The sequence below is a fragment of the Mastacembelus armatus genome, chromosome 14, assembly GCF_900324485.2.
Source record: "Mastacembelus armatus chromosome 14, fMasArm1.2, whole genome shotgun sequence".
NCBI lineage: Eukaryota > Metazoa > Chordata > Actinopteri > Synbranchiformes > Mastacembelidae > Mastacembelus > Mastacembelus armatus.
The window spans coordinates 19,391,418-19,412,956 of NC_046646.1; the positions used below are offsets into that span (position 1 = coordinate 19,391,418).

Here is a 21,539-nt window from a genome sequence, read left to right on the forward strand (position 1 = left end):
CAGCTACTCACATCACCTAATTAATCTCTCCCAGGTTGCACCAGGAAATAAGAAAGCATTGTTCGTCAGATTACCTCCTGCTCAATACAGATGAATAATGCTTCCAGCTGCATTGTGTTGATATGAATGAGACAAAGCATTGTTGTCGATCTTGTCTGTGTCAAAACTGATTAAAAAGTCTAAAATAATCTGGTTTTGACATCCTGAGGGCTTGAACTGGTGTCAGTAGGACAGCCTGCAGCAACACTGAAAACACATCTAATTATGGTGCCAGAATAAAAGTTGTTTTCATGCTTTTGTGAAATTGAGGACTAAATGCATTTTTCAGGTATTACTTCAAATTGTTGAGCTGAGTTTGTGCCTCATAGTGCTAAAATTTCTTACTCTATCATTATTCTAATGATTTGGGTGTAAAAATATGCCAGTGATTATTGTATCTGAATGAAATCTAGATCAAATTTAAGACACTTTCATTTACACTTGGCAGCATACAGTAAACAGTATCTGTCTGCCTTGTCCCTCCTCCAGTCAAGAACCCAACAGTAATACACCCCAAAACCATCAGAAGAGATCAGATAAATAGTGTATATCATCTGCCCAAGATACATGAAGTGTAAATGTACTAGATAATTAAAGCTCTTTAACCAAATTTATTCCAGGGGGAATGTTTGTTCTTGACTGGAAATGGTGGTTTGACAAAAAGGTAAGTGGACTTAGAGAAGAGATCAGTTTCTGAAGTTTAGTTCAGTTTCTAATCTAGATGTCGACATTTTTGATATGCAAATCACCAAAAGAGTTTACAGTAGGAAATGATACAGCGATGATTACAACAGTACTGTGACATAAAGTGACTTTGAATTGTTGCCTTTTTAATCCTGTCATTTTCTTTGGTTTGTGTAATTGCTGGAATGAAACCTAATTTTAACCCTTTAATCATTAATGTTTGCTTTGATTCAACTGATTCTACATTGTTTTTATCTGTCAAATATTTATGGACTATACACTTGACAGATCTGTCATTTGATGTACATGTCTGTCTTTAAAAATAAATTTCATACAACTTTGTTAGTTTATTTAACTTATTCTCTATTCAATAATCTATTCTTGTCTGTTTCAGGAAAATGTGCAGAGTGACAGTTTGACTGACAGCCAGAAAAGCAAAGGATGAGTGCAAGAAAAGACTGGTCTGAAGAGAAAAAAAAATAACAGGAGGTGTCTAGGTGCTTTTACTGTCTGAGTTATGACCAGCCCTAATGTGATAACCATACATTATACACACATGTATGCATTAGGCCCAGTAATCGCTGAACCAAGTATCTTTGGGATCAGATTTGTGTGTAGCGTATGTGTGCAAGGCCCAGTTCAGACATGACACACACATGACTTATTTCTCCCTAATGCTGGTACATTAGCTGCATGATCCTCTTCTAATGTCCCATTAGGGATGCTGTACATGTAGGGTCACACCTCATACAGAGATGATGTCATACTTTACATCTGGGCTCAGAGGGATGTAGGGCGCACACACACACACACACGCACGCACACACACACACGCACACACACACACACACACATCTATATATTTATATGTATATAGTCTGTATATATAGTGTGTTTATATTACAGTCTTTCCCATGGATTTGAATAAGAAATTATGTCAAATTTTTTTGGTGTACATGCATGCTGTCATCTTTAATGACTGTGTGTTTGTGCACCACCAGAGTTACTGATATTGGTGATGACCTGATTGCTGTACCATGCATGACATCATCAAAATGAGCTGCATAGCTATGTCAGCTGAGTGACTCACACAGGAAGTCACGCAGTCTAACAGGGTGACACACATCGGTCAAACTAAACTCCTTCACTGAGAAACACTGATCATTAACCACGACTCATCTTTACATACACAGATGTATTGTATCTGGATACAATGATTTATTCAAGACATATGTCTGACTGCAGTTGTGAATTTTCAGATTGAAATAGATAAACCAATCTTAAAGTGAATGAGCAAAATAGCATTTTTAAAAATGTACAAACATTCTATGTTTTATTGTAGACCAGTACAGACATGGATTACAATCTTTAAGCCACATGTGATAGAAACCAGAACATTCCTGTCAAGGCTTTTGTCAAAATAAATAAATAAATAAATAAATAAAAAATATGGGCTCAGGATACAGGATGGTTGTGCTTAAAACAAAATTTGTCCCAAGATGCCACCTTAAATTTTCTAAAATAACGGAAAACCTGAGATGACCCTTCTTGTCTATACAACTTTTTCTTTCACCTTTTTTCCACTGCAGTGAAGAGGACACTACAAGCCAAGAGAGGTGACTGATTTCTTTATGCGTCCAAACATGTGTTTCTGCTTCTAACCCACTATAGTGACTAGTGGCACAAAAGAGGAAAAATAGGTTATTTTTCATTAACCATTTTCAGTTATATATCTGTAAATGTCTGTACAAAATGAAAGAGTCAAGATTCTGAACAACCATCTAGTACAACCATCTAAAAAAAAAAAAATCTGATTTGTTGCAACACTGATTAGAAGTCACAGACCTGTCCAAACTTCAACATAGTTTTAACGAGAACGGTGGAACAGCTTCGTGCATATATTTGTCACTGTGTATGGTAACTGTATGTGCACATATGGATGGATACTAAAGAGATCACTTTGAAACAAACTGGCAGCTAAACACCAATGTGAATATGTCTCCAGCAAAATCCCATCAATGTTCACTGAACAATTATAGAATGGGCAGTCCATTGGTAATCCTCTCATACACTCCACTGCCCTGTCTGTGTCTCTGTCTGTCTGCCGTCTGTCTGGCAGCAAACTCGTACAACTTCAATAAAAGAGCTGATCGATACTCACAACAGGCAGGCAAGTGTGTGCACGGTGCCAACCAAAACACAACAATCCACCAACCCACATTAATGTGTAGACACATTACAAAATCCTCACACAAGACAAATGCAAAATAATACTTTCACATGTATCCAGAATCCAAATAAATACAAATCAGACAAATACATTTACAACCTCTTTCTCATTCTCTCTCTCACACAGACAGCGACTGCTGGGGGGCAGCAGTAATAAAGGCTCGATCTCGATCGACCAAAAGGCTGCACAATGATAAATTACCCAGCGATGCACACATATAGAGTGCATAGCCACATAAAGAAACTGATACAAACACATATGAGGCCCCTCATTTGAAGCAAATAGTATCAACAGTAGGACACAGCAGCAAAATGAAGGTGCAATTGGACTCAGGGTCCTCTTTCAAAGTCTCAATGGAAAGTTGTTTTTAATCAAGATGAATGATTTCTGTAAACCAGCTTCATGGTACTTTAGTTCAGAGAAATGCAATGCACCCTGGAGAGATGAGATCAATTGTAAGAAATGTGGCATGTTTTGCTGAATCCTTTGCCAATCATTGGCTGTCTTTTATGGTTTCTGAAGTGACAGTGACAAGTTCTTGAGCTGTTATGGATAGAAATTTACTTGAGGTTACACCCTAGTTGGCTCTGGGTCATCTCTCTATCATCCATTAATTAGATCTGATACCTGATCAATGTATCCAGCTTTCCAGTTTGCACATGTCGCAGTTTGATGGTTTTATCTGTGGTTTTCCCTTTTGTTATATGCTCAACTGGCTAAAAAGTGGAGTGACAATGTCTTTTTTAAGTGCTAGAAACGCATAATAAACAAAAAACAAAGACAAAAAAGTTGGCTAATGCTTGTATATATATATATAGATATATATATATCTATATATATATATCTTAGAAATTTGCCATTTTAAAATGATTAAAAGGTAACTCCTATATGCAAGTCACTGTTTAAATGTTTTATTGCAAAGTTTGGTTGTAATGAATGCTGGCTGTAATTGAATTACAGAAACCAAGAAATACTACATCATTCCCTAGCATCCACTTCTTTTTCCACACCTCCATTATAATTTAAGAAACTGACAGCTCAAAATCCAGGTTTGACTAATTTGACTGCTTGGATCAAATGATCCATTACAGAAATAAATCTAATGTGTGGATAAGAAGTAAGGCATTATGATTGAGTCAGAAGATGGACGCATTAAATATTCTGTTTCAACAAGGTGTGTGCCATGTTTTTCAAATCTCTACACAAAGCATGCAGAGTGAGTGTTCATGTGTGAGTCAATCTTTTTTCTGCTCTGACTCAGCCTTTACCCAAAGGTGGAACTAACATCACAGTAAGGCTAACGTCATTTTCGGCACTGGATTTTCTGCAGCACTTACAGCCTTTACTATATGCCTCCCTAAACTTCTCCTTTCCCTTTCGGCTTACTCCCATTCGGCGTCACCACAGCGGATCAAACACAACAGATATAATCATAGAGAATTGAACAGTTTCATCTTCTCAGATCAATGCAAATTTCATTGTTAAGGCTTTAAAAATTTGTTCAACCAGTTCAGTGACCTACCACATCACCTGTCTAATACGACATCAATCAGTGATATTGGCTCACAGTAAAAAGTCTTTCAATTTATTATTGATGCAAACTTCAGTCTCCTGCAAGAAAGTCCACACTCTTTCTGCTACATAAATCTGTAGCTGCAACAATCAGACAACAATTAGTTATAATGTCATAGTCCCAGGCACTTTTAAACAAAAATGCCAAAATTTTTTTGCTTCTAGTTTTTACAGTGTTATTACAGTTACGTTACTTTGGGTTCAAGGAAATTGTTCAGGCTATATTTCACTATTTTGTAGTGTTCTATACTAAATCAATCAATTGTGGAAATAATTGTCAAATTAATTGATTATGAAAACAGTTGTTAGTTGCAGCTCTAAGCACAATGCTTCCTGTGGTGGCACTGCATGTTGGCAATGCCCGTAAGCTGTGAGGTGCAGAATCAGCAAATATGGACAAGGTCTGAACACACAGCAACTTCTGTATTTCTAACCTAACCTGCAAACATAATTAATTATAGTCTCATAGTTTGTTGTAACCATCTACAACAGCTCCTAAACATACTGCACTCCCTAACCATAAATGTTCTAACACTCTTTACTATCCAATTTTCCTCAATTTAAACTCATTATTATATTTGAACACACAAACAACCTTCTTTTAAACCAAACAAAGTTCTACCATCAGCTACCTCTATCAGTCACAGGACCCTCATTGTCCTGTTTCACATCTTGGCCATTTTAATACACTGAGCTCATTATTGTCTGAGGCTAAAAACCCAATGAAGTACAGTCCACTGTAAACAAGTCAAACTGATAAATGTTCATAACTATGAAGCTACAAATTTCATCTGTATGTGAGGCGTGGAGTGAGTCTGATGTATTCAACACATTCCCCAAGTTGATAACGTATGTTACACGTGATTGCTAACACATGTGCAGGAGCCGGGGTGTCGGCACGGCCGTGATGACATCACGGCATCACCACATCATCACATCATGACCAGCGCCCATGCTTTGATGATGTCACAGCAAAGACAGCCAATCCTGGATCAGCTCCATTTGGAATGAAGAGCCAATCAATAACAGCTGTTTAAAAGGTCACGACCAGGTCGACATGGTAAGCTGTCGATATCTCTCTTTTACACACACACGCACACACACGCACACGCACACACACGCACGCACGCACACACACACACACACACACACACACACACACAGAGGCATGCATCATGCATCTTGATCTGCACATGTAGAAAGCATGTGCAGATCAAGATGACAGGGTTCGGTATCAAAGCGGAGCTCATCATTTGGTGCTAATTGTTTACACTTGCTGATCCTTTAAACATTCTGCTTGATCTCCAGCTGATAAACAAATAATCAGATATGACTGTGATCTGGAGAAGATTTAAACACTCTGTAAATCGAGGTTAAGCAGCTCACAAACACACAGTTCATGGGGAGGTAAAAACAAATCCCACATGAGATTTAAAAATACATATTCCCTTTAGAAAAATAAAAAAATACACACAAAACAAAATATAAAAACATAATTATTGTTTGAATTTAGGTGTCTGTATCCCTGTGTGCTTTGTATTTGATAGCATAACACCTTGCTGTGGCTTAACTCAAAAGGTTTAGGTTTGATCTCTGAGAGTGGCCCAGAGCAAGACAAAGAGCCTTGCATCACAGTAATTTGTACAAAAGGTGAATGTTAGTTATTGTTGGTACCTTTGGCAGCCTCTCTGGATCCCCAGGATGCCGTGGGATGACTTTCTGAAGCCTCTGGAAACCGTAGTCAATAGTTGGTTCATTCAGTGCTGCAGAAGACAAACACATTGATGACGAATGACCGAAAATGAAAAAAAAAAATTAATTTATTCAATGATCTCATGAAAGAGGCACATGTGAGTTTAGGTAAAAAGTCCATTAACATATTTGTGCCATTGCTTCTAACTGGCAGTTCACTCAATGTCTGATGGAGAACTGTAGAGTTGAATGACAACTACATACTACATAGATATATTGATTATTTTATTTTACAATCTGCCACCTCTGGAAACCTCTGCTTTGTTTTGCATCAAACTCTTTTATAGTGTGAACCAAACCTGCTGATTTGCAGCAAAATCCCAGTTGTGTTATATAATGTAAAATATAGCTGGGACTGACCAATGAGTCTTGATGGGGGGAAAAAAGAGCTGCCTCTCACATTCATCATACTTGAAAAAAATATACAGACCTCCCTGCAGTTTAAACGTTTCTTTGATGCAAAATAACACAAAGCCTAATGGTTGTGTGTTGTGCTGACACAATTTAGTCTATCAGACTCTGAGGCCTTCCTCCACTACATTCTTCCCACCTTATTATTCCCATTTGCATTGAACTTAAGCTTGTACATGTGAACACCAGACTACAAAATCACATCTGTGCCAGTCAGCAGGGTGGAGGGAGAATGACATCCCATTTGTGACATTTTGTTCCGAAGCACCACTCTAGTATCAAGTTTTTTTGTGTTTTTTTTAAAGCTAGGCTGGAAAATAATGAACCTGCTCAGCATGATCTCGAAGAGCTGAAAGAAGCCTGGGGGTTACAGAGGCGGGCTTATGACTGAGAGGTCGGCAGTTCAAAATGTGTCTGGGAAAATGTAACTGTGGAAACTCCTGTTTCAGCATTATTCCAGAAAGTAATTCAAACTGCCGCTGAAGCTGGTGGAGGTAGAAACCCAGCAGGCCTACAAAACTACAGTACATGGTGGACATGGTGTCTACAGTAGCTATGTAGCCACTGTTTTAATGGAGGTGAAGGGAATGTCGTTTATGCTTGTCAGCGCTCTGAAAACATTACATTTAAAACTCCAGAAATAACAGATTATTTATGAAAAGTTGCTGTATACCTATTTCATTCAACAGACAAGAGTTCCAGCAAAAACTTCACTTTCACCAAGTGTTATCCTGAGTAACTGAAAGGGTATGTTGCTGGCTGGTTGCCACTCTCACTGTAGCATTAACTTCACAAGTGGTTTTAGTGTTAGTGCTGCCCTCAAAACTGTGATTGCAATAATACAAAAAATGATAGGCAACATTAACACATGGGTCTTCAAGGTTAAACCTAAAACTAAACATCAGGGATACTGAAGGAGTTTGGTGTGCTTTTGCGGGTACTATGGACTCTAAGTAGACTAACAGCAGTGAATAAAATACTTCTGACATAAAGTGTCCTGAAGTAAAACAAACCTCAAATATTCTTCTAAAGTGGAGAGTTGACTTGAAAAGTTCAGTTCTAATTGAAGGCAAATGAGGAAATGACTATTATGAAAATGGCCCTTTCAACAGTTTCAAACTTGGACTATTTTCCTGTTAGCAGCTCTGTGATGGAGTGAGACACTTTAATGCAACATGCAAATGCTCAGAGATGGATAGAGCGGGTGGAGTAAATAATGGTGATAATAACACTAGAACATAATCTAGAGGGCTTTAAAGAACATTTAGTGTTCACTTTAACATTGGAATTATGTTTTACACTCTTTACCCAATCAATATGTCAGTCAAGGCAGGCTCTGAAAGCCCTGTCAGTCAGAAATAGGATGTAGTGTGTATATGTGTGTGTGTATCTGAATGTGTGTTTCCATGTTTATTTATATGTCCTGAACATGTGTCCTCACCCCATAGGTAAAACAAAAGTTTCTGTGTGTGTGTGTGTGTGTGTGTGTGTGTGTGTGTAACAGATGTGGAAGGAATACATGAAGAGATGTAGGTGTGGGCTGCAGAGGGCGTGTTTGTGTATGTGTGTGTGTGATGTCCAAATGTGCAGCTGGAGTGATATTTGGTACTTTCCACATCTCGCACTGATAAATTACTTGCAGCTGAACATCTTATGTGTTGTTTTGCAGTTTTTGTGTGTGTGTGTGTGTTTTATATGTATGTCTGTTTTATTGTCACATCGCACCCAAGTTTCTGGTTTGTGTTATGTTCTAAAACCACTCAATTTGTTAGCAACATATCTTCATAAACTGGGAGTTGTAAAAATACCAGATGTTAAACGATCATGAACAACACTCCCTCCTGTTCCGAGGAAAATTCATTTTTGAAATTCTGCACAAATTATGAATAATTGATCAGGTCATCGTGTATGACAATTACATCAACATGACTGATCTGGAGCGAGGTAGGCCAAATAGAAGAGTGAAAGAGAAGCAAAGGATTGATTGAGGGAACAAAGCACAATTGAAACAATAAAACTAAGAAGAAAATAGATGTGTGGGAAAGAGGAGAGGGGAAAGGAGCTTGTGTTAAACTGCTCAAAAAACTCTGCCATGGCTGAAAAAAAGACAAAACTACAAGAACAGCTGCCTAACAGTCACTGGGATATCAACTGTCAGAATTAACTGCCATTGTCAGATCCACACTCTATTCACCTCTCTGGAGACATTTAACCGATGCCAGCTCTAATGCACACACACAAACGCACACACACATGCACAAAGACACGTACATACATAACAGGATGACTTAGAGTGGTTTCGATGCCGTAGGCCTTAAGTGTCTCTAACCGACCTTATATTAATAGAACAATATGTTTCTTAAAAATCGTTGAATGGTGGGTGAATGTTTGTGTGTTCATTTATGTGTGTTTAGGCTAGTGTAGATAGTGTGTGTGTGTGTGTGTGTTGAAGCCAAAGGGTCAGGTTTCTCAACAATTTCTGTGGTGGTTTCTTTCTGTGATGAAACAGAAATAGTGAGATTAACATCACCCTGTGAAACACTCTCCGTAAAAACACTGGTTACACTGACGCCCACAAACACCAGATATCTAACCTTGCGGACAGGTTTTGCTCAGACAGGGCAGAAAACTGAAAACTGTAACACAGCTAAAGAGTTGCTGGTCAGCTATAAACTGTGTTGACAACAGAAAAAGGTCAGTATGCCAAGAAATAACATCCCTTCACACACAGACTTGAACCCTACTGGGCTAGTTTGAGCTTTTTCTTGATGTTGTGGGCCCAACTCAACGAAACACCATTATAGAGGGTTTACCAACCTGATGCCCCTGTAGATTTGCCTGCACTCACACACACACTGAAGCTCCATAGGGCTGGTGTATTTAGTCCAAAGGAATTGCTCCCTCATTAGATTAATGTATCTGCTAACATTAGCAGGATAATGAGGAGAGGGCAGAAAGGAGTTTAGGATACATTATGTGTCCAGGTATATAATAGGTAAGGGGTTTGTCATGGCCTGATAACCCCCTCTTTGGGGCCACATGACTGGGCAACTGAGACAGGGAACTTCCATAGGAAGGCTCATCCAATTCTTGGCACATACAATTGTGAATTTCAGCAACAAGGGGAATGCAGACTCCACTTGTCCACATGGAAGATGAACCAGGCCAAATGGACTAGTCTCTATAACCACCCAAACAACAAGCCATCCAGCCCAAATGACAAAACAGGATCTCCCATCTTGGTGAGAGGTGGGATACACCCTGGCCAGAGCTAAACCGGATCTAGTTTCCTGATAGAGATGAATCTTAGAAGGCACAAGAGTTTTCTAAGTATCTGTAAGCCATGCTGCTATATAGTAAATACGACCAGGCAGCTGTGCTTCCAGCTGTGCGTTAACGTCAGTATGTTAACGTGTTTATTATATCATTAACTACATTTCACAAGTCCGGCTGAGGCTGATGTCATTAGATTTGCACATATTTGGTCATGAAGCAAAGTCTAAAATATTTTTGACTATATTTAAGGGACTGCCAAAGTCCAATCCATCCTGCATAGGATTTAAATGTCTGTGGCAAGTTATGGCTATAACTATATTAATAGTTGTTTAATTTCACTAAAAAACACAAAACTGTCAGCCTGATGTTGGCAATATATGGAAAATCAGTTCCAAACTTCAATGAAATCCATCAAAATGTTATTATAGCTAAAAATTGCATGATTCAAAAAGCAAACATCACACCACACAGCTGCTAGTGGGGGATACATTACTTTTTTTTGCTCTTCAGACTTTGGCCACATGTCATTTTTCTGGTGAGGACAGTCTACAACTGAATCAGCTACTGTATTGATTCTAGTTCAGATAGGGTGACATTTATTTTTTATTTATTTAACCTTTATTTAACAATCAAATCCTCAGAGTCCTGATAGCCAAGAGCAACAAGAGTGAGTTACAGACTAAAAATGACACAAAATACGTCACAATGTCTGAATGTCACTGTTAAGAATTTGGAGACATTTGTTGCACGTCACCCTCTGCAGTCATGTGGTACAAGACATCACAAATCTTCTGGTTTTCCATGTTGGGATGCTAAGTAATATGATGCACAAACATATTTTGTCATTTATTATTATCTGGTAAGTTCAACTTATCCTTAAAGCTTGAAATATCCACAGATGTGCTGTCATGTCATAGTCTCAGCTGCACAAATGTTTAAAAACAACAAACCGGGACTCGTCAGCAAATGATTTGGTGACAGTGAAGCTTGAACCTGTTTCATCTTGATCCATTCTGCCACCCTACTGCCCATGAAAGCATCTCAGCATGAATCCCTCCTGCTCTCCTTAACCTCCCCCCTCCCCAATCCACCCTCTGTTCTTCTTATCCTTCCCCCTTCTTTCTTAACTACACCGTCTGCCACTTTCATCCATCCATCCTTCCATCACTCCTCCTCCAGCCTGGCTCTTCCTCTCAGAGTCCAGAGCTGCCCACAGATCAATACTCATAGAAGTTTCATGAGGACAGATCCTCCACTCTTGTTTCACAATAAAATGTGAAGAGAGGAGAGAGACAAAGGGAAAAAAAGAGGGGGAAGTGGAAAAAGCACAGTGAAATAGAGGAAAAGTATCTTGTGTTGAAGCTGTATATCCAGAGTTTCTTATGTGCATTTGTTATATACAACAGGTGTGTTATTTCACAGTGTTTAAATGTTCAAAGAAGAGTAAAATAGTGGGTAAGGCAGAAGGTGGGGAAAAAAGGGTGAGTTTGGGTGGGTCAAAGGACGAAGTAAGCTGATGTAAAAGGAGAAGAAGAGGAGGAGGAGGAGGAGAGGAGGTGTGGTGAGATCGATTCTCTGGCCAGCCAGCAGTTCAATACCACTGAATTATTGCTTCATTCTTCCCCTTATGAGATGAGATCTCTTTCACTCTATCTCTTCTTCTCTCTGTGACTCTGTGTATTTGTACATGTGTGTATCTGCATGTGTGTATCAGTGTACGTGTCATCCACTTAGGAGTCGATCAATACTTTACAATCTCGTTTTTAAATGTCCACCTTTCTGTCTCCCCTTTTTGGTGTCTCAATTTCTTCATTTCTGTCCTTGTCTCCCTCGATATTTCTATTTTATTCTCTTCTGTATCTGCAAAATGAAAGCTAAATTGCTCATAAAAGAGAGAAGTGTCTAAAATTGTGATGCTGTTTCAGTTTTCAGCAAAAGTTTCTTCTGCACAGCTGAGCTATGGATTATCTCGTGCTGCTAACTGTAAACCAGCTCTGTATACAGTATGTGGATATGGATGTGGGTTGTGTGTACATGTGCTCATCTGTGTATGTAATGTGTGTGTGAGAGCATTTATTGATTGTCACTTTGTACCAGTGTGTGTTCATAGGAGTGTGTGATATTGAGAATGTTAATTTTTCCCACCAGGCAGATGTAGCAGCCATACGGCACTGTGTGTGTGTGTTTAGAGTGTGCCTGTGTGTGTATGTATGTTGTAGACCATCTGTTTACCAGACTACTCACCATCTTTCTCTCATATCTCTCTGATTTACAATTACTTTCAACTCCTGCCCCTGTGTGAAAGTGTGTGTGGTAAGTTGTGTAAGACATGGCCCTATGAATGCGTGTCTTCGTGTGTGTGTATAAGTGTTGTTGCAGATTTGTGTGCCTGCGTTCATGAGCATGTTTAATTGCTTGGTCCTTACACCCAGAGGCAACCAAAGCTAAAGCACTGAAAAACCACAACAGCCAATCAGCTTTCACCGCCGTGACCTTTCACCGGTGACTTCCAGAAAGAAGTCGACCTTGAGGTGGGGTCAGGCAACCGCGGTAACAGATCGCACTTCCTGGGTCACATGTTGAAGCGATCAGCCAATCATGAGGTCATGAGGGGTCATCTCTGCCCAATAGGAGAAGCAGTTAGATGCCAGACAGACCAATTACCAGCCAGTTAGCCTGAGGGTTAAGACCCAAGATGTTTTGACTGAAGTACACTGAAGGAGGCACAGAGGACAACTACCTCTGTCTGCTTAAAAAAACTGCAAGTCAAAGTCAACATGTTTCCATCTTCCAAACTTAATCAAGTCATTTCAGACACAAAACATGGCTAACTTTGCAACAAACCACTTTGCAATCTACCAGTGTGACATCCTGTTTTATTGCATTTACACATATTGAATTACTTTACACTGTTGAATGGGTGAAGCTGTTTTATTTGTCTATTTTGCCAACGTCCTCAACTTCTTCTTCATCCTCCATTGTTTTTATTTCATTTTCTTAGATTTCCATTTTATTATTATTCTATGCACGAAACCTGTTGCAGCAGCATTTTCATAACAAGCTAATTTTTGAGAACAAATCTCTGCAGCTGAAGTTTGAAACACAAAACTCATCACTGTCCTTTGCATCTTGAACAGCAAGTTTTAAAGCTTTTATGAACCTGGCACCAACAGTAAAACTGGTAATTTATTCATGGCAAGTGTATTTGTCTTCATTGATCAGGTTTAAATTCTCATCTTTATCTTTGGTTAATTACCAAGGTCTTTTAAAATGTCCTACTCTGAAGAATTTACACAGCAGCTATTTTTTTTTGTCTCTCTTTGTAAATGACGTCATCATTATGGTGTGATGGAGCCATGTTGAGCGGATCAATACCAGACATCACATCACCTCCATCCATTTCCACATGCATGTGCGAACAAATGAGCAAACAGGCTCACACACGTACTTTTTTTGGTCTTTTCTCTCCTCTGCTGAATTTAGCAGGAAAACAATCTGGTCAGAAGTCACACACACTTTTCCAACGTTGTGTATGTGTGTAAACTGGGTGTTCTGGATGATTTCACTAATAGTTTCAGTATGGAGGGCTATAAAGAGCAGACTGTTTAATTGTAGCTGGTTTTAACGAGCCTCTGATTATGGCAACATTGTAACGAGTGTGGGGTCATTAATGTTGACTAATCTACAGTCATTAGTTCAACACTGTCTGGCCCGTGAGTGAACTGCAACTCATGGATGCTATTCACACACACACATACATGCGGGCTCAGTCACACACAGGCAAAGGTTGTTATTTGTGCAAAGACACATTTCCAAACACCAACAATGAAAAATTAAACCTACAGTCCAGAAAATAGAAGAAAAAAATGCAACTATATACTATAAACAAGAGCTGTATGTGTGTGTACAGGGGATCTACCTGTGTATATGAACCTCCCTGGTGTGCCTTTGCAGAACTGTTTGGACTTGTAAGACAGAGTGACCTCAACGACCCCCGGGATGTGTCTGGGAGGCGTCTGTACCCTGATGGCATGCGGCGTGATCAACTGGAGAAGAAAGGGCAGGGGTGGAGACGAGGGTCAGTACATAAAAACACATCAACTGATTGGGACAGAATATTGTAGCTCTATATATCTGGAGCTGCTGTGTGCAAATGTGTTACAAAATAACTCAAATCACTGAAATAACTTTTACTTTCTTGAGTCCTCATTTGGTGCATCCAGGTTATTTTGCATTAAAACACATTTGTGGCAAGCGACCAAAGAACAGTTTTCTCCCTTTAAATCTGGCCCTGGAACCAGTTCTGACTGTGAGTTCGTCTTTGAGCTTGTTTTGCTGGAGCTAAACTCTAAAGTTTAATTTAGTTTGTGGGTTAGAGATGTATTGCATTTGCAGTTGTTAACGTGATAAAAAGCATCTCCAACTGAGCTGTATTTACAGTTTGGGTTTAATGCAGTTTTGAATCAAATCTGATTACAGGACCTGAATCTGAATTTCATGTTTGCAGCAAACAGTTCCCATTTTTTTCTTTTGCCCAAAGTACAATACATTTCAAATCTTGTACTGAAAAAATGTCTGGTAATCTCATGTGAAATGAACAAAAAGTAGCATGTCACAAAAGTCAAAATCAACAAGATACTCTAATTAAAATTTTATTTCCACACACTGATGTTGACATCGGGTACCCGAACTGTATGTGGCTAACCATTTAGAATCATATTTTTATGGTTTTCAAAAATAGTTCTTAATATTTGGCCCCTTTTTGCAAAAAAATCTGTCAGCAGGAGGGAGAGATGCAGACAAACAGATCTTGGCAAACATGCAATCATTTCCCACCAACACATTTTTCAAACTGTGTTTTCTTGCTTTGGAATCAATAATCAGGTTGAGTGCAAATGAAACATTTGGTTGGCCAAAATCCATTAGAAGCCTGTCTGAGACACGCCAAGAGAGCTGAGTCAGTTTGAAGTGAACTGAACTGACTCTGTACACATGTTAGTGTGTGTAAGTGTGGCTCTCAACACTGTAAACAAACCCCTCAGCTCTTAACACACACACACACACACACACACACATATCCATGTATGCCAGCATGTACACACACACACACACACTTGGTGTTGTTGTTGGAAGGGAGCCATGGTCGCTCAGCTCACACGGTGAGTGGAGTCAGAAGACAAATAAACATTCTGTAGAGGAGTGGCGCTGGGGAAAAGTAAGCTAGTGATGTGTGTTTGTGAGCATTGAGCCGATGGCTATCAAAATCTGCTGATTTGATCAGCACTCTAGAGAAAAAGAGGCACAGGGAGTGTGGGTGAGGAAGGTAGAAAGGGGTGGCGGGTTCTTGGTTGTGGGGGCTCATTAGAGAGGAAAACTTAATTTAGCCAAACATTAACACACACACACACACACACACACGATCAAGTATGTTTTCATATTGAATTACTTCCAATGGTCTGAGGACAAAAACACACAGTTGAGGAACTGAAACAACTTCAAGACAGGATGATGATTGCTGACAAACTGACCTCGCTCCAAACCAGCATGGTACCAAAGATGACTTGGAGACCATCGAAGAAGTTGTCGCCTATGATGATAACTGTAGCACCCCCCGTAGTCCACCCCTCACTGGGGCTGATGGCTTTAATGCAAGGAGCTGCTCCTGCAGTCATAAGAGTGGCGGAGTTCAGTAACCAAGAGAGGGGGGAGGAAAATAAGTAAAATAAATTTTAACAAACGGTTGGAATTTGAGATAAAACCCACAGTATCAACATTCAGTCTCAACACAGGAAATCTCCGACAGTCATGGTTGTAGAAAAACACTTCTTTCTTTAAAGACTGATCTATGTCTAAAGAAGAGAAATCTGGCTTGAAGCCTTTCATCCTAGTTGCATCTGCACCTCGTATTTCTTCATGGTACACACCCTTTGGCTGTGTTCCAGATCCACTCACCACACTTATGCTTTGAATACACTACACTAAGTCCTTCAATTGGTCCTTGAGTAGCAAAGTTTCCCCTTGTAAATTATGAATACAATGAGTGAATAAACAAAGCAATGAAATGCTTTCAGCTTTTTTTTCAGTTTCAAAACATCACTTCTGTTTTGAAGAATTCTACTAATGTAAAATATGTCTGAGTGCATTATTCCAGTAAACAATATCATAATAATCAAATTAAACAAAGTTAAAACATCAGCACTATTGCAGCTATTTCCATGGATGGATGCAGCTGAAAGCTCTGAAATGAGACCTGGATGTTAGTTTTGTTTACATTACAATGTTCACAAATGTCAAAACCAAACAGGCTCAACAAATAAACAAGCCCTTCAAGAAAAATGCTTAAAATTTTATAGAAACTTCTTTCAAAACTTTCTTTATTTTATTGTTCATTGAAAAGGAGGAGAAATGTTCATATTTTGTCGTTCTGTGTCAATTTTAAATACAGTCTGACACTGAAGGATCATTTTGACAATAAAGCTTTGCTTTCCTTTCCTGTTCTTTTGATTTATTATCTGTTCATCCCAAAGCTGACAGATATGAGATTACCGCTCTCCTTTTAAATAATGATTTGACATGGATGAACACACACAGTATCACAATACTTAGACTCGATTCAGTCAGCTTTATGCCTCACCAATATTGAGTATTGTGTGTATAAGCTCATGTGATCTAATCCCATATTACATTAACAATAAAAGCTTGTCTGTCAGAAACCACCACTTGTGTGTGTGTGATGATCAGTATTCAGCTTAATTACAACAACACGCCTTAGTCTGGATTTGTTTATGAAAAAGAAGCATAATGATATTAGACCTAGCAACACACACATACAGACACACAGCACCACACCATGCATTTTGTGGCGTGTATACAGTATGTGTGTGTGTGTGTGTGTGTGTAGTGGGTTGGATTAGCCAGATGGAGGGGCAGGAATCACCTGATAGGATTAAACCATCAGCCATCTGGTGGCCATGCTGCTCACACTCACACACTTTCATACACAGACACACAAATGCACACTCCTCTGATACCATGTTCTAGGTAAGACGGCGTTCCTTCCACTGGGTCGAGCCTGCGGGCCCGTCGGCCATGTTTGGAGTTGTTGTGAACAAACATGTTGTCGGAGACTGACAGGACATGTCCCTCTACGCTCACCGTAGTTGATACCACCACCTGGAGACAAGCCGGGGACAGGACAGAATGGGGGGACAGACAGAGAGGGAGAGACAGGTCAGTGGAGGAGTAAGAGTGGCAAAACCGAGGTGAGGAGCAAAGGGGGGGCAGGGTGGAAGAAAAAATGCAGAGACGAGGAATTACAAAGTTGGGGTTTGGAGATCATTGCTGACCATGAAACTGTGAAAATCTCTTTAAATGCACTGTAACACGTTATCACTGCTATTACCATCTCCCCCAACACACACTGAGTAACTGGCTGCACAGTGTGTGTGTGTGTGTGTGTGTATGTGTGTGGTGTCTATCCTCCTCTGTTCAATAGCTCCTGATGGGTCCGGCCCTTAATTATCTCCCAGGGAAACAGAGCTGTCTTCTCTGGTTCCACTACAATAGAGCTGCACAATTAGAGGCACAGATACTGTCACACCACTACACTGCTCCTACTGTAAGACTCTGTCTCGCTGATCCTGTCTCACACACCCAAAAATGCACAGCACAGACTCACACAAACATGAGCGCACACCATCAGAAACACACACATATCACACACAAACTTTCACACACACGTACCATTGTAATAAATCTATCAGTATCTCTAGGGTGTCCAGTATCTCCACTCAGACTCAAGTGGTGTCTTCCTGATTGTGTTGTGTCCATGAAGATAAGGAAATAATAAAGACTGCACTGACCTAAATTATATTCACAACCTCACAAGCCTCTTTCTTTCTTTCTTTGCCTCTTTCTTTCTTTCCTTCTTTCTCTGTAACAGCCCCTCCTCTCTTTCTCCCTGTGTATATTTATGCTCTGACCAGTTAGGGTCAAGGTCTTGATGGCTTATTTACATACACCTATTGTTTATGTGTTGCATTAACCATAACGTTTCTGTGTATTTTTGTGTGAAGAGGAAAGGAAAGGAAAGGAAAGGAAAGGAAAGGAAAGGAAAGGAAAGGAAAGGAAAGGAACGGAAAGGAAAGGAAAGGAAAGGACATGCAAACACATACACTGAAGAATAAAGTGATAAAGAGTAAAAAAGTGTGGTGGTTTTTACCTGGAACCTCCTCATGTCTCTCGGGTTTCCTGCATTCTTTAAACAGTTTTGGTTGCACTTGAGGAAAAACTTGAGGAAGAATCTGTAGAAACAGAAAGAAAATACTGTAGGAAATTCAAAATGTTTTTTTGTGGAATTTCCTTGTAGATATGTATATTTTTGTTTCATTTGAACCAGCTGAGACTGCTGTGAATTGCCACATAAAGGTGTTGGATGAACACATGAGAGCAAATTAAGGAGCACACTCCAGTAAAACTGTTGAAAGTGGTGACTGTCAGACTGAGAATCAGTTTGAGTTTTATGTTTCACCTTCACTTTTGTACATTTGAAAATCAAAACTTCTACATATTTCTAAAGACCCATTCTCACTGCTTTTTCTTTCCTTGGGTTTTTGCTCAGTACAAACTTAATCTCCGACATGACTGAGAAACAATTTCAAGAGCAACTTTCAGCATGTGGTAGAAGTGTTCCCCAATGCTAACCCTGATGTCATATCAATAAAAAAAGAGGAACTGTGTTGACATGGTTTGTTTTAAACGGGACCATATGTTACAAATCTATACTATTGAATAAATCAAACAAACAGATGGCCATCAACAGCAAAACAAACATATCCAGGTTGTGTTTTGGTGTGAGCCAGCTGGCCAGCCTGGCAGATGCACCAAGGCACTTACACAAAAACACACAACCTCACAGTAAATGCTGCCACTGTACTGCACTCTGGACAAAAGCCTTTTTTTCTGTCTCCTACTTCAGGCAGCCTCTTTATAATAAACAGCTGTGTTTTCCCTTTTTATAGCTGCTTGAACTTTAGATTTTTTTTAAAAATATTGTGTAATGTTGGGTTAAATCAGACTATGTGCACCCTCTGTATTCATCTTCATGCAATACAGGTCTGCATCACCTTCATTACCTTGTGGCTGAACCTGCTGCTCTGCTGCTCAGGAGATGACAGCCCTTGTACTGGACCACCAGAACAAAGCAGAGGTGTGCGCTTATGTGTGCATGTGTGTGTGCAAACATGTACTCCTCATGTGAGTGTATGTGCATGTGTGACGGTGCAGCACAGCCCAGTGGCAGGTCTGAGTGTAAAACTCTGCGTTAACGAGCTCAGGCTTCGTTAGAACACCGGCGCTGGGATTCTGCATGCCTAATTATGTTGACCCTTCACCCTCGGTGACAGCCTATCACAGGGGAGGACAGCCACGGTGACCTCTGCTGACCTCCCACTGTCTAGTCCTCCTCACAACACTAGCACAGCGTTAACATGACCACCTCAGCTGACCCTCCACTGTACATCTCTGTAGAGGAGGCTACTGGGAGGCTCGCAGACTCATCTGCCTGAAACATGAAAAGATTAAAGCAGTGAAATAATTGTTTGAGATCTTTTAGCAAGAAGACCAAAATTAAAAAACTAAAGTAAACTATAAGTACCACTAAAGTACACTTAAATGTACCTTGGGAATTTATTTTCATAAACAACGTTGTTGTGTTTACATTTGTCCAGAGGCACTGATCTGATCAACTGGATGGGCATCATTGCTGGTGGTAACATCATGGAGCAAACAAAGGTCCCTGTTTCTCTCCTGACTCCAATCATTGTTTCTTTTTGACAGATAATATGTACATGACACATTTAAAAAAAAAACATGTAAACTCTGATCTGACTGTTCTGACTGTGGTCACATAGAGATCAGATATGAACCGGATCAAACACCACACATGGAAGTAGCTCTGATCGTATTTGCCCAGATTACACTGTCAACTTCTTCTGTTTTGAACTGTTTTTAAACCTGCATTGTTCAGGGTGGCAACTTTTACTTATCATTTATGGCCCATCGCTGCCACTAATAATTACCTCGACCCTTTTACAATCACAATTGTATCTTGAATCTCTACTTGTATCTATTCATCAAAATATTACTCTGTAGTGCCACTAGTGTTCAAAAAACCCCACAGGGAACCACACGTCTCAACACAAGTTGAACAAGTGAGGCTCAGATTTTTAATGCTGCAATACTAAGAAAGCTACTTAAAACATCATTATAGTCTCACCTGATGCATCCATTAATTTCCCCTCTCAGTGTCCTAAACAATTGCAACCAATCTGATCTGATGATGTTATTTTTCATATTTTCATCTACTGCTTGACTCTTTGTATTTCCTGTGGAAGTGTTTTTGCTCATTTACTGCCAGCAGAACATATTCTACATTTTAATGTGGTATGTGTTCATTCCTGTTCCCCCCTTCACTTGACCCCATCTGGCCTAATCAACTCTGCTACAAAAAGGCCCTGCAGCACATCAACACACACGCGCACATGCACGCACATGAACACGCACGCGCGCGCGCGCGCACACACACACACACACACACACACACACACACACACACCTTGTGTGAATTGATTGGCTGGTCCAGTCACTGGTCGTTAAGAGGCCTCCAATTAAACTGGGCAATTATAAGAGTCTGAATGACTGTGGGGGAGGGGAGCGCTCGCCCCTACTCTCCTCTCACTCCCTCTCAACGAGGCCCGATCATGTTCAAGTGATAACAGCGCTGTTGACCTTTGCTATATTGTGAGTACCGTACTCAGAGAGCTGACCCAACACAGTCCTGCATGCTGCAAACACACCAAGATACTCACACACACACATCTTTGTGCCCTCTTTTCATTTGTTACAGTTATGTTTTAATATTATGCCTTTATTAAATTGACAGTGTAGATCGAGACTGGGAACATTGGGAGAGAAAAGGGCTTATCTTTCATTGTGTTTATATGGTATGTGTTTTACCCACTAGACCACCAGTATCCACATGCATATCAAGCCAAGACTGTCGGTATTGGAAAATTTCGCAAACCCTTGAATTATCTTGACAATGTTCATCGCCAGTGTATTTAGATGTTCTGCTTTCTACAATTTCTTCATCTGTGGGTGTCTGTGTTGACCATGTTCTGTAAGTTTCTGAAACCAGTGTTTTAAGACTATAAGCCATGATAATGATCAACTGCATTCAGCAGCTATGCTTATTTTAGTTTGTTAGCTGTGATAATAGAGCAAACCATCGCTGGATTCTGTTTTCAAACCTGATAACCATATTGTTATTTACTGTGGCCAGTTAGCCATGATAGTGTAATCAACCGCCCTCAGATGCTGGTGTTATTTACTCTATTAGCTATAGTAAATCACAAATCACACTTGGATGCTGTTTTTTAGCCTGTTAGCCATGGTGTACTAGAGAAAGGCACAGTTACATCCATTATTCAGGGGCTGAGATGGCAATTATGGCTCAGAGCACAACTGACATTAAATATTTAATATATAAGGCTAACACAGACCTGAAGAGAGAGAC

The 21,539-nt window shown here is 39.8% G+C and overlaps 1 protein-coding gene across 3 annotated transcripts in view; it reads right to left on the reverse strand.

Annotated features, from left to right (window-relative positions):
• LOC113143087 (transcription factor COE1-A-like) overlaps positions 1-21,539 on the reverse strand; it is a 76,707-nt gene that overhangs the window by 9,676 nt on the left and 45,492 nt on the right. For all 3 annotated transcript variants that reach the window (XM_026328551.1, XM_026328550.1, XM_026328552.1), the window contains exons 7-11: positions 18,186-18,267; positions 16,996-17,137; positions 15,493-15,626; positions 13,884-14,010; positions 6,200-6,288 (exon numbers count right to left, since the gene is read on the reverse strand). In XM_026328551.1, coding sequence (XP_026184336.1) covers positions 6,200-6,288; positions 13,884-14,010; positions 15,493-15,626; positions 16,996-17,137; positions 18,186-18,267 — 574 coding nt within the window. The remainder of the gene's footprint in view (positions 1-6,199; positions 6,289-13,883; positions 14,011-15,492; positions 15,627-16,995; positions 17,138-18,185; positions 18,268-21,539) is intronic.